Source organism: Stegodyphus dumicola, chromosome 7 (genome assembly GCF_044657685.1).
Source record: "Stegodyphus dumicola isolate Sdum_Otavi_A_Nest chromosome 7, ASM4465768v1".
Taxonomy (NCBI): Eukaryota; Metazoa; Arthropoda; class Arachnida; order Araneae; family Eresidae; genus Stegodyphus; species Stegodyphus dumicola.
The window spans coordinates 204878310-204893231 of NC_140774.1; the positions used below are offsets into that span (position 1 = coordinate 204878310).

The window sequence follows — 14922 nt, forward strand, 5'->3', positions numbered from 1 at the left end:
ACGCAAAATCAAAACATATCAAAATTAAATAAGAATTTATAGTAAATAGTACAAATTCTAAAAATAAAAATTAAAAGCAAAAGGAAAAACATACAAGATAAAAAAATATAAAAATAATAATTAATCTTCTTTTATAGAAATTCTAATTCCAAACTGATCAAGGGAAAATGAATTAAAGCTTCTATATATATGTAATGGAATCCGTCTTAAAGTTTAAACACGTAAATGTAGTTCAGTAGTACATTTAAATGGCCCCCTAAGTATTCGGGCCCCTATGCGACGGCATTCCTTGCATACCCTTATATACGCCACTGCCTGTAGGAATGTAAGTTTCGTTTAAAGAAATAACTCTGTGATAACTGCCAGCAGTTTATTCAGAAATATTTTTAACTTGTTGTGTTTCATTTGTAACCACATCGTCTGAAAATTAAATTATCCACTTAATTTTCTCTTAGTTGTAGTGGGATAAAATCAATAAAAGAGGAAAAATATGTGAGTAAATATATTATTATTTTGTCAAGGAACAAAAATTAAAATAGATGATTATTGGCTAATATAGGAGCAGAGGTTTTGATGTAGGGTACAACTTTACTTATAAAGCTGATAAAATGCAATTTTATGATTATATAGTTAGCCATTTTCTCTCCAAATTTTAGCTAAAATTTAATGGCTAAAGTAATGTACCTTCAGTGACAGCTGGAAAAGTACACTAATTATTTGATTTCCAGCTACAATTTAATAAAATTCTTCCTTTTATTTCATGTTAGTGTGCATTAAGTGAAATATTTGTCAGATTTTTATTGCAGTGTGCATTCTGATTTCAGTTTTTTCTCTGGTAGCAACTATATAATTTTTGTGATAAATAAAATAACATAATAAATAAAAGATGGTGCGAGTGTGATTTGATTAAATATTTGTTTAATACAATTTTGCGCATTTTAAAATCATTGGTATTTCAGTTTCAACAGTCACAGTTAGGTTTGAATAAAAAATTTAGTTCTTTCTCATTTTGGGGAAACAGGACCTAATTGCTATGAATTGAGATGAAGATGCTTGTTCTTAAAGATGAAGTGCTTGTTCTTACCATGAATTAAAAGTAAGCTATATAGTTCAAAATTTAAACATCATCTCTTGAGAGTTTTAACTAACAGGTATAATCTTATTATGGAAGTTGAAGCAAAAAAATTCAGTCAGTGTAGTGAGGGTTTAATCTGTATGTAAATATTTTGAATGTAGTAGATTTTGATCTGTTTTTATAATAATTGTCTCTCATTTCAAAGTTCAGTAAAGTTTCTCAAATGCTGGCTTTTTAAAAAACAACATACTTAAAAATTTTAATGGAAAAAAGGCCCTAAAAAACACATTGGTGAAAATGTATTAGGAATTTTACATACCATTTCAGTACTTATTTTACTTTATATCATTTCAGGATTACAGGTAAGTTTTAATTGAAATTCCTGTAAAACTGATATACAGTTGACATATTTCTTTATTCTACACTTCATCTGCTTCATTATTATGTAAGAGATTGAAAATTTTATGAATTATATATTCTAGGTGTAGTCATTACAATGTATTAATAGCTTCATAATGTGCTTTAACTATATCAGATGCAATTAGCAAGCACATTATTGTGGAAGGATTGTTAATGACATTTAAAATACAAAAATAACCTTTTCAGCAGATTGTGTAATTGTACTTATTTGGGAACTGGGGTGATAGCATTATGTTTTGTCATAATTTTCTATATCACTCATAGGCAGAATATATATTTGAGATCTTTGCATACAGTTTTCTTTTATTCAAATTAAAAATTCTAACTGTTTGGGAATCGCATGTGGAAAGTTTTCTAAAAACAAATATAAAGTCCCAGTCATAATTCCGGTTAGATATTGATTTAATATTCAAATAAGAATGAGTATACATTCTATTCAGAAGATGACTAGCAAAATCTATTTATTTGATTTCCAGCACAAAATAGTATTATGCAAATTGGTCTAAAGGTTACCATAATTATTTGCTTCTGGGTATTATTTCATAATTTTATTTTAAAATATTCTTCTTTCTAATAATTAAGATACAATAACAATTTTTCTTTCTGTTTTGTTAGTTTGATGCTTGAGCAAACGAAATTGTTAAATTACTCTTCAAATTAGTTATGTCTTATATCAGTTTTTAAAAATGAATCCAATGCTAGAAAACTAACACTTTATTAAATTTTTATTTTACATATTGTTTCTTGTAGAGTATTTTTTATTGCATTTGGTTACAGAGGTGAAGCAAAATTCAACATTAAATGGGTACTCTCAAGAAAAAATGTCATATACATTTCAAAAATGTGATTGATGTTATTTTTCTTTAAGCAAGAAAAGTATTTTGTGGTCATTTTACTATTTTTCTTCTAGAGTAACTTGTTAAAAAAAAAAAAAAAAAAAAAAAAGGTAGTGCCATCTGCTGGGGAAATTCTTAGGGAAAGGGGCTTGGTAAGGTCTTTTAAACAATTTTCAAAGAGAAATTAAAAATCATTACCTAAATTTAAAAATTAGTTTTAATAAATACTGGAAGGCTTCAAAAAATGCAATTTGTAAATTTAAACAAAAAAAAAAAAAAAAAAAGTTTAGAAGAAAAAAAATTAAAAGAATGGATTAGAAAAAATAAATGTGCAAGTTATTTTTTTCAGTAAGGTTCATTTGTATTTTGAATTTCACGTGTGCATTACAATTAGTGTATTCACAGGCTCCTGGCATTCTTTCTTTAGAAACTGATGCCATTTGCATGCACAGCATTGGTCTATACGTTTAGTAGTTATAAAGTGAAAATTTCTAAGAAAATCAGTTGCCTCACTGACTGTGAAATACAGTTAATCATCCAATTCTTAGCAACAGGAAAATGAAAGCTGAAGATATTCATTGTCAGATATGTGACGGTTAGGTTATTGAAATATGGCAAAGCCCTTAGGACTATCTGCCTAAGAGGAAGAATGCCTTTTTGGAGGACTTTATGAGAAAACTGGCTCATATTCACATGGGGAAAATATGGGAAAAATCATGCGAACTAACTATGCAGCTAGCTTGTTCACCTGGGGTAAAATTTTGACCTGGTTCAAGTACCAGCATTCAGCAGTTTCAAGCACTCGGCGGCAGACACACTATGTGTTATTATTAGTGTATGGTCGCTATGCACAGGTGGCAGAGTTTTGTGAAGGTATCTAAAATGTCCTTGTTTATTACTGTAAGGATTTAAACCCACTAGAAAAAAGTAAAACTGTATGCTAATAACAAAAAATATGTGAGTTTAACTTGTTTTATTTTTATTGCAAAATGGATATCTTATTTAAAGAAAAAAAAAAAAAACTTCATAAATATAAACTGAATGAATGTCTAAAAAAAATTAAACCTAGAAAAGTTCTGATTTGTCACCAAAAAGAACTCTTTTGGAGCTTAATATCAAAGCTCAGTTATTGACAGAGGTTACATCTCGACTGGAGTCATGAAACATTTTAATCAGAATACTAAATCAATATGCTAGACTGAGATGGAAATGTTCTACATCTTCTGTGTATTTGAAAAGAAAAATATATATATATATATATATATATATTCTATTGATCGTATTGAATGTTTTTAATTACATATATCATGAATACAAAGTATTTTTAATGAAATCAATAAAAGTCAATAATCAAAAGTAAAAAGAAATAATAATTTTAAGAACTGCAACTGTTAGTTTGTTAATCCATAAGAGACAAATTCAATTTGAAAGGTAAATACTGTTGCTTGTGTAATGGGTTCTTAATGAAATGATTCCACACAGAACCAATGATAGCTTGATAAAATTTATTTTTAAAAAAGATACATTTTACAGTTCTGGAACTTTCTAGAAAAGTACTTATCCAACTCTTCTCAGTATGACAGAGCACAATCAATAATTACTACTTCAAACTACTAAGGACATAAAACACAATGCAAATTGCATCTAAACAGTGAAGCTCACACATTACATTGAACAATAAATCTGTCAATACATTGAACTAAAAACTGAGAGCTGATGCTATCTCCGGTCTCATATAGTTTTTTTTGGCCTCTGAAAAATTTCCAAAGCCTTACTTCTCCAGAAGTTACTGGAAGGCATATAAAATTAAAATATAAAAAATTTGTGTACTCATTTACAAAATTATATACACGTTATATATTTATGTTCACATATACAACATGGTCTTTAGGATACTATTTACATTGTATACACCATGGGAACTGCCTACTATGGCAATAGTAAGGGGCTAGCCTGTTGTAATGAATAACTTTAGACTTAGAATTTGATGACGTATGGATCTGAACTACGATGGCGTTCAACCTGTTTAGGACTGTGTACGGACTGCCCCAGGAGGACTACATTTTAGAAAAAAGTCCTTTCCATATAATCAGATTCTATAATCACATCTTGTCATCTTTGTTCAATTAATGTCCTGTAGCTCTCTTGTAGTAATGGGTCTTCATCTTCTCCATCGCCAAGTTGACTCGTTCTCATGCAAAATTATATACACCATGCCTGGAAGCTATTACTCCATGCCTCCAGGCCATTACTCAAACCGAGCCTGGAGATTTTGAATCTACTCCTCAGGGCTATGAAGGTGCGTCTCGAGAGCGACCAAACAGCAGATCACAAGGGAGACAAAGAGCATCTGTCATGGGGAATAGCTAGTAGTCTCCAGGGCAGCACTGTGATAGGAGTCCCAGGCACTGTGTCCAGTTAAAGGAGAAGTTATCCTCTGTCCTGTCTTGTAACCATCAATGAGATATTTGTTAAGTATGGTTCAAATAATCCTCTCTACCATGCCATCTTACTGTGGATGTAAAGGTGTCATTTGGGTTTTGTTATGAGTAGTTTACAGACATCTTTAATTACAACTGAGATAAAATTCCTTCTTTAAATGGAATGTAACTGAAATCCAATGCTGTAACCTCTGCTACTCTGACAGCCTCTTGATCACAAATAAAGCATGCTGCAGGCCTCTTTGTAAAGTGATCAGTGATAATGAAGACATGTGCTGTCATCAGCTGTTCATAGCAGAGATCTCAGGATATCAAAGGCAATGCGTTCAAAAGGTATTCCTACATGGTAATGTTGCAGCTTCCCTCGGCTGTGTATCTTTCATTCTTTCTGGCTGGCATGGGCATCGCAAGATTGGCACCACTTCTGCACTTCAGCTCTTGTATTACTCCAGTAGAAGCACTCTCAAACTCAGTGCATGGGTTAGTCAGACAATGTTGAATTTGTAACTTGACCTGTGGCTGGATTAACCACCTGGTATTTCGCTTTGACCCTCGAACAATATCGGCAGCTTTCTGGGCAAGGTCATCTAAGTGGTAGTGCATTCCGATTACTGATAGTGTGATGCCATATTCTTCTGGTCTCTATCCATCCGACTATTTGGCCTTTGAGATTTTTGAAATTAATGAGCCAGGTTAACATTGCATGATATGTGCAGAGCAGGAATTTTCTGCTGTAGGGTTAATGGTGGAAATGGCATTAATGAGGTAGTTCTTTTCTGGTGATACTGTAATTTCTCTCCAATTTAGATGGATGCATGCTCCTTTATGCCACAACACATTCTTAATTATTTATTTCTTCAGACAAAACAGCACCGACATTCTCTACTTAAATCATATATCTTTCTGACTGGGATGATGGGAGAGGCCCAGGGACGTATTGAAGGCTCAATAGCGTCACATTCTTCCGTGTCATTTAGAAGTTCCCATACCTCTTGCTGTTTAGCAATCAGTCTAATGTTGCTCGATTGGTGGTTGAACCTCCATATTATTCTTTTGCTGTGAAAACTGGTTCAATGTATGTCAGAAGCCATACGGGAGACAACATCTTTGAAATTGAAATTCAAAGAATGAATACTTGAATGACATACTCTGCAGCACTCCTCTCTTCATCGCTTAACTGTGAATTCTGCAATAACTCCAAAATTATGCTCTTCAAAGATAAAGACTTTAGAGAAGTACTGGTTTGTTTACAGAGGTTATTGGAATACATGCAGCAACTACTTCACTTTTCCTAACGACTTTCTCCTTATCACTTAATTTGGCATCTCTCATTATGATGATAGTCATTGATAAGTCAAGTACTGAGGCTGCTGGTACTCCTTTCGAGCTTTTCAGTTTTTAGAATATTACATTATGCTGTACTGCAAATTTCTATTTTAGCTGTAGATCCTGGAGGTAAAAATTCTATTCTCTCTGGTATTGTGATATCATCTTGAGCTATGATTTGATGGACTTATTTAACTTCAAACAGGCTTATATTCTGAAAGGCAAAATGCAGTTCATTATTTTTAAAGTTCAAGGGAAAATTGTGTAACCTTAGAAAGTCTAATCTGAGGACGCAAGGTTCTGTAATGGTTACCACATATGTGATCTAGCAAGTAGATGGCACTTCTAAATGTAATATGAAGGTTTAACTTTCCATCAGTGTCAGTTTTATCACCTGACACTGTCTGGAGCAGGGCAGTGTCCAAATCAGTTTATCTACCAGTCGCTGAGCCAGATTTTCTCATGTTGGTAACATTGTCTCCTGTACTGTCATATTACAAAGAACTCCATTGATATGTCTTATGATGAAGAGTTCATTACTGCCGCCACTCATTTCAGATATCTGAAGCACGTTAAAATGGGGATTCTCAATATCTGCCAACCTCCACTCTTTGAGATGGCCATTAATTTGTTTCCTGCCTCCTTGCTGGGGAGCTGTGTTAATTTTTGTGCCTTGGGCTGCAGTTCCTTATGCTGCTCTCACCCACTGCTGTTCCAACACTTAAGGGTTGGTTTGTAGCAACTCGTATTCCTTCCCAAGACATTAAATTACCGAGTTAAATCATGTAAATGAGCTGTCAATTGATCCTCTGGCTCTTTGACATGAGCAGCTATGATTGGGTAGCAGTCTGTACGAGCTACTTGCTGTGCTCCCTCGAAATTCTTGGCATATGCTAAAGTGCTTTTTAGATTCTTGACATCTGTAACTTTCAGGGCCTTTCTGTATCTCAGAACCCAAATACCATCAATGAAGTACTGCAGGGACAGGGTGTTTCTTGTTTCTTAGGGCAGTTCAAAAAGGTGGAATGAGACAGTCTTTCAACATCAGTGGCAAGCTCCTGCAGTTTTTTTTGGGGGGGGGGGGCTTCTGTTGGCAGGATTTCATCTGAAGCCTACTATGAATTCTTCTCGCCAAAGTGCAGCGCCAACTTGCCAGATAGCAGTTCAAAGTGCAGCTTCTGCTTTTTGAGCAGAATTTTGATTATATCTACAGCATCTGTTCTCAGAGAAGCAACAAGATAGCAGACCTTAGTTTCGGAATCCCATCCATTTGCATCTGCCATTAGAGAGACGCTTGCCAGGAGGTCTTTTCATTATATTTGGAAAGCTTTTGATAGGGTCAAAAAGACATAGGTATGAATTTGAAGTCATCAGAATTGTGTCCAGTTGTTACTATTTATTTGTTTAATCTGCCAACTTTCTTGGTATCAACAGCAGAAACTTTGTCATAAATTTGTTGTCCAACAGCAGAAACTCTTTCTTCTATTTCTCCAACTTTATTTTCAACTGTGTCTTTTTGCCGTCCATAGCATTGAACTTCTTTTCTATTATGTCAGTGATTTCTCTTTTCATTTTCTCTTGACTTTCTTCAAGCTTTTCTTGAACAGCTTTCATCTCTTTTTTTAATGGATTCTTGGCTAGCTTTTATCTCTTTAACAGATTCTTGGCAAGCTGCTATTTTCTTGTCCAGCTTCCATCCTTTCTTTAATAGGTTCATGGCCCACATTCATCTCTTCTTTAAATGCAGCAAAGGTTGTTAGCAGTTGTATTAGTTGCTCCCCATTGTTATTTTCTCAGGTATTCAACCCCACTCCTGACATCAAAAATTTTCTATACGTATGGGAATGCATGCTGAACTGATGATAAAATTAATTTTTTCCTAAAGAAACAATTTTCAGTTCTGGAACTTTTCACTAAAGTACCTGTACAGTTTCCCCCTGGCTACCTAGAAGTTTTCAGTATCTTCGATTTCTTGAAATTGCTGGAAGGCATATACAATTAGAGTTTCATAGGACCTGGACATGGTTAGAGTTAGACAGTGATAGGACTGATTAGAGTTATATGGGGCTTGGGCCAAAATGTCGTCAAGTGGCATCTGCCATAACGTATTGATAGTAACATTTAAAATGAATCAGTTCAAAATTATGTTTCAAGGCTGATAACTCTATTCGGCTAATAAAAACAGATTAAACTCACAATCTAACATTCATCATATACGTAGGGTTTTCCTTAAAATTAATGCTGATTTAAAGATAAATTTTGCCTAATTTTGACTTAAATTATATCATTCTATTTCGTGTTTAGATTTCTCAGTAACATATATTAATTCATTTGAAGTCTTTGCATATCTTCTGGAATAATGTGCTTGCTTCCCTGTTTCTTCAGCAACTAGTACAAAATTCCAAGACTTTAAATGAAACCATTTCTGATATTCTTTTGGGCAAATATGTGATTTGTTCCTGCAGGGTGATAATTCTTCTCGAGACCAACTTTCTGCATCTGAGCCTGTTGCTGAAAGCTTGTCTAATACCACAAACTCTCTCGTTGTTTCTTCTGTATCTCCTGACACATCACTTTCTGGTATTAATGGTGAAGGGAAAATTTCTCTTTCAAATTCTGTTCCACAGCTGTCTGACCAGAAAGCTGTGAAAATTGGTGAAAAAACAAGTAATGCCACGGCAAAGCCAGCTGTGCCTCCAAAGCCTTTGAAAAAGAAGGTGAAGTGAATGTCTTATAAAATATTTATGTGCATGTTCTGTTTGGTGCTTTTGTCTTTACATTTTGCATGAATTTATTGCTTTCTTACTTATGGTGCAGTGAAAAATAATTGCTATATGATTATTATTTTAAGTGATTTTATTTTTATTTATATATGTTATGTGACTTTGTTTCTGAGATAATTCATGATGTCATTTTTTACTCTATAAGTGCAAGCAAATATGAAATGACATTAAATGTAATTAATTATGACACAGTGCTGGATCAAACTATATGTCCTTCAATTACAGCATTCCCTACTGTTTTAATTGTATTTTTCCCCATCGCAGAAAAAGCAAACAGCAGATTTTTCCCTTTAGGGACTTTAAATTGGAATAGCGCAATATTTTTTTTGGGGGGGAGGGTGATTTTTTATTTCAGCTACAAAAAGATGTAATTAATTAAGCTAGATATGTGTGATATTATTATGAAATAATAAAATGGTATAATTAATTTAACTTTTTCAGCAAGCTGTTAATTTTTCAAATCATTAAATAAAAAATTGAGGAAGGTGTTAACTATAACAACATAATATTAACAATACTGTTATGTTGTTTTGCTAGATTTCGGTTTTAAAGAGAGTGGACTTGTACATGTTGAAACAAATCCTTTTGTGAACATCAAGCCACAGTTACTTTATGCAATTAATTAAAGTACACCCCCAAAAAATCTCTTAATAAACTTTGGCAGCAATTACTGCTTTGGCATAGGATATTCTTAATGCTTGCTTGTACTGTTTTCTTTATCTGTAGATGATTATTACAGACAAAAATATTCATCTTGATCAATTGATATTTTGCAATAATCATCTTACCTGCCATCTTTCTTTTCAGTTGCTTTTTGTACTTTATGCTCCTTCAAATTTTTCTTATAACTGCATAGTGTAAAAGTACAGTTGATTGGTACATTATTTTGATTATTTTGAATATTTGTGTGTTGGAGGTCCTGCAGTTAATTGTTTAAATGAGAAATAAAAAGTAATCATGAAATTTTCTGAAAATTAGCATTTCGCCATGCACATACAATGGAACATAGCATAAATTTCATACATGCTATTATTGTTAAAATAAACATGAAAAAAAAGAGAGACATTATAATAAGGTTTAAGAAAATTGAATAAAAAAATTTAAAAAGAACTGGTTTCTGCAATCCCAGACTTAGTGTCTGAGTGGGTCTGTAAAACTTGAAGGATAGTCCTGAAAACTTGCACACTTTTATTAGCATATATCTATATATCTCTATATATAATGAACAGCTAATTAATAAAAAATTTAATCTTCCAAAAGTGGCAAAAAATACACTCATGTCCATAAATTAAGGATAATGCAGAATCAGGCAAAGGAACAGTTAGAAGCAAAACAAATTTTACTTATTTGTAAAGCTTATTTATTAAACAAAAGGTAAAGATCAAAAAAAGATGCTATATGTTTGATATTATTAAAAAAATTAGCGATTTTTTTCTCCCTGGAGCAAATTACAAAAAACACCTATTTACAAAAAACCAATATTACATGGTTGGTATGATTGTTAATACATTGTATGCCTCCCAGACAATGCAATACAGTCCGTACAACGCCTAGGTATGCTGAGTATCAAATTATTGATCTGATTTTGGGGGGATATTACACCACTCAAAAAGCAATGCTCTCCGAAGTTCCGGTAGACACGTAGGAGGAGGTTGACGGGCTGCAACTCGTCAGTCAAGCATGTCCCACACGTGCTCTACTGGATTCAAGTCCGGTGAGAATGCTGGCCAGTCCATACGGTTGATATCCTCCGATTGAAGGCATTCGCTTACGATGTTTGCACAGTGAGGACGGGCGTTGTCATCCATAAACACAAATTGTGCGCCCATGGCGCTCCAAAACAAACGTACATGTTGTTCCAGAATGACGTCCCGATAGATTTGGCTTGTCATGGTTCCAATTTGAACATGCAGGTCAGTTCTCGAACCCAGAATAATTCCACCCAAACGAGCACCACCGTAACGGTGTCGTTCAATGATATTTCCTTGGTGGTAACGGGTACCTGGAGCTCTCCATATGAAAGTCCAGCGAGAATCAGACTGCAAGCTAAACCTGGACTCGTCGCAAAACATTACACAAGCCCACTGTTGCGGTGTCCACAATGCATGCTCTCTACTCCAGGCTAACCGCAGGCGACAGCGAGTTGCAGTAAGTGGAGCGCATCTGACAGGTCTACGAGCATATAGACCAATCTGCCCTAAGTGTCTGTACACGGTCTGCCTTGATATTGTCGTACCAGTGGCTGAAGAGAGCTAACGAGACAGGTCTGAGGCTGTGCTCCGCCTCTTTCTTTTGACAGTAACTACCAAATAGGTCAAATACTAGGAGGGTCAAATACTGGTCCTTATTCAGCATTGTAACTCTGGGGGACCTGTGTTGTAACGTCTACTCACATTACCATCATCTTGGAATCGTTGCCAAAGCCTGGAGATGTCACTCTGTCAATTCCAAGTTCGTCTGATACTTTCAGTTGGGTACGCCCACATTCCAGACGGCCGATAATTCTACCACGTAAAAAATCATCCAAATGCGTCCTTTGTTTCATAACTATTCGGTTATTGCACTGAAATGCTTATAAAGCGCCTGCGAACAATTGTACTTCTTTTCCTATATTCCTTATATATCACTCTCTTACACTCTCGTCATTGTGCTGTACCATCGGTGTCATCTGGTTACTTCCTGAAATTTGCATATGATTCTTGAAGATGTGTGTAGTGATTTTACAGGTGATATATTTATTTTAGAGTTCGATTTCCGCGTGACTCCGAATTATCCTTAATTTATGGCCATGAGTGTATATAAAATAAAAATCAGAATTGAAACAAAAAAGCAAAACAATAAATCTATATAAATACAAAACCAAATAATGAATACTAGTTGAAAATTCTTTGGTCTTTTTCAAGGAACAGCGGAAAAATTTCAGTAGAGCCACATTTCTGATTTATATCAGGAGGATTATCAAAATTAATTCATTAAAATAAATCAGAATAATAGATTTAAATGTAGTTTTAAATTAAAGCATTAATATAAAGTAAATTAAACAGTTTTAAAATACCAGTTACGAAATTAAAGTTGAAAAAAAAAAAAAAAAAAAAAAAATGGAATTTATTATTCTTTGTAATGCTGTCCCACAAAATAATTTATAATAAAAAAATAAAACATAATGTGAATTTTGAATTTCAAGGAGGTTGTAAAATTAAACTTCAGGTATATTTTTCAAACAATATTTGCTTTTACATTTCTACATCTACAGTTCCCTGACATTACAACATTTGATAGTTAGGTGATAATGATGGCCATTGCAATCTAAGAAAAATTTAGTTGCATCTAACAGCATGGCTCATGTATGTGTAAACATTCTATTTCATAAAACCAATTTTTTTTCTAATGGTTTTCTTAATTAAAAAATATGTTATACATTTTAATCTCATTTATGCCATTTATGTAGATTTTTCCATCATTTTTAAGCTCGCGTTGCAGAGGACCATCCATTATTTTTATTTTTACGTAATTTAAATTTAATTTCACGAACTCTTGAACAGGCAACATAAAGTTGACCGTGTCCAAATGTAGGCTGAAGTAAAAACGTGCCAACACGCTTAAGCGTTTGGCCCTGGACTTATTGATGGTCATAGCAAAGGCAAGTTTTACAGGAAATTGTATACGTCTCAGTTGAAACAGCAACCCTATCCTATGGCAACTTCACCCCATTGGCTAGTACAGTTATGCAAGCAACCAATAAACTATCGGCGACAAACACTTAAGCCACATATATATAAGATACCAGATCATATATAGTGAAGCAAATGTTTGGTTCCTTGAAGTTCTTCTTCCTATGAGGGTTCAATAATTGTCATAAAATATTATACAGTCAAAACGGACTAGTCGGGACTTCGGCGAATCCGAATTATCGATTTTTCCGGATTATAGATCATCAGTTTAAATCTGGTAAGATGGCATGCAGAAATTATAAAATTAAAAATATGATACCGTAATTTATGAAATAAAGAGCAATTATGATCTAAAGGGTATCAAAATTTACAAAAGTTTTATATTTATTTGTTTACTTTATTGAACATTTCTTTCAACGCGAGCATGCATAAAGCATACATTACGCATAGTCGAAATTAGAAAGTTGCAACCAGAAAACTATTTGATGTGTACTCGTGATATTTATAATAACGAGGAATTTGATTAGAATCATATCAAAGACGGAATACATCGAGATGAAATACTACATTTAGTAAGGAATTATAAGTGGAATAAAATAAAAACATCTGCCCTGAAGATAAGGATAGTGCTGACAGATTAACTTCCAGTTCATCGCACGCCGCGACGTTCCCCTCCCCCGCAGAGCAGCGTGAAATTGATAAACATATTTCGGAATGGTTAGAGGAACAAAGATATGCCTTTATCCATTTTTTGCAGCAATTCCACTTTTTGTTTGATGGACATCGAAACATACTTTCGCTTTGTAGATGATCCTTTGGTAGCTCCAGCATCGGAAATTCTATTTGACATAATCGAAAGTTCAAGCTTACTTTTATAAAATTGCTCTAAAAGTCTGCAAAAAATAATAAGCCGGATCCAATTCGAAAGTTAAGGAACAACGCAATCTGAAATAGATAATTAGATAATTTTAGCTTAGCTTATACCATCCGTTATACATTAAATGCGCATGCGTAAACGTATTATACGCATGCGCACAAGCATATGCGCATGGTTAAAGTATTACACGCATGCGTAAACGCCTATGCGCATGCGTGAGCGCATTATGCTTTGACGCATGCGCGGAAAGTTTCTAGCTTTGAGGTCCGGATTATGGGTGTCCGGATTAATGACTTTTGACTGTATATATATACATATATATGTGTGTGTGTTTGTATGTGTTTATTGTTCTTGAAACATTCAATGTAAAATATTTTAGATAATTTTCTTGTTTGTTTAGGAGGCTATACGTAAAGAAAGAGAACGCCTCAGGCAAGAACAGGAAGCTTTGCAAAGGGAGCGTGAAGAACACAGGCAAAAATTAATTAAAGAGCAAGAGGAGCTTGCAAAAAATCACCCCAAATCCCATGGTACACTAGTAAAGAAATTTATTACTGTCGCTATAGTACTAACTGTCATTCCAGTTTCTCTGTATTGCCTCTTCTCTTACATTTCAAAAGTGCATGTATAAGATTTATGGGCTGGTTTTTTTTAAATAGTATTGCTTCTGTTTGCGTTTTAATTTAGCTGACAACCAAATTGGGACTGCTGGATTCAGTCTAAATATATAACGTGTTGAAAAATATCAATGAATCAACACCATTTATTATTTAATTTTATATAGAATTATATTAATGGAGGGCTCAGTTTTCCATTTATTGTATTTTCCTTTATTGTATTTTTTATTTATTTATTTAACAAACTAAAAAGCTTATACTATGTTGTGTTCTTTAAAATTAATAATGTTCCTCATATACAGTGATTCAGTTTAGTTGCATCACTGTACATCTGATTTTAAAAGCATTAAATAATGATCTACTGCTTTGATTTAAGATTCATTTTCTGATATGTTATATTGCATCATTTTAGTTTAAAAAATTTTACCTATATTTATATTATAATTTTTCTGTTTTTGAATGTTTCATTGCATGGTTTACTATGCTTAACCTCATGTAATGTTTGTGCTCTGTTTAAATTGTGTGATTTTTCTGTATTTTTAATTTTTATTTTTAAGTAAAAAAAATAAATAATTAAAACAATTTTAGACTTTTATAAGGAATTGTTTGCAGTTTAGTGTATCTTACTTTTAAAATGGGGTGTTTATCCTTACCCAGCTATAGTGTGGTACACATATTGCATTTAGTCTAAAGATTTTCATGTATGTTTAGAAGTTCACAACTTATTAAATGTGACATCAGTTCTGTCATGTTTCACATTAAATAATACATAACATTTCAGAAGTTATTTTACTTCCCATACATTGTTGTGACATCTGACATATGCAATGTCCACAAGAGACCTTGCTGGGCTTTATTTTTGCAACCATCGATTAT

The 14922-nt window shown here is 33.4% G+C and overlaps 1 protein-coding gene across 9 annotated transcripts in view; it reads left to right on the top strand.

The window, feature by feature from the left end:
* Positions 1-14922, top strand: part of LOC118188745 (uncharacterized) — a 320917-nt gene that overhangs the window by 279066 nt on the left and 26929 nt on the right. For 8 of the 9 annotated variants that reach the window (XM_085821267.1, XM_085821270.1, XM_085821271.1 and 5 more), the window contains 2 exons: positions 8564-8815; positions 13830-13959. In XM_085821267.1, coding sequence (XP_085677393.1) covers positions 8564-8815; positions 13830-13959 — 382 coding nt within the window. The remainder of the gene's footprint in view (positions 1-8563; positions 8816-13829; positions 13960-14922) is intronic. The other variant, XM_085821273.1, reaches the window with a different exon arrangement.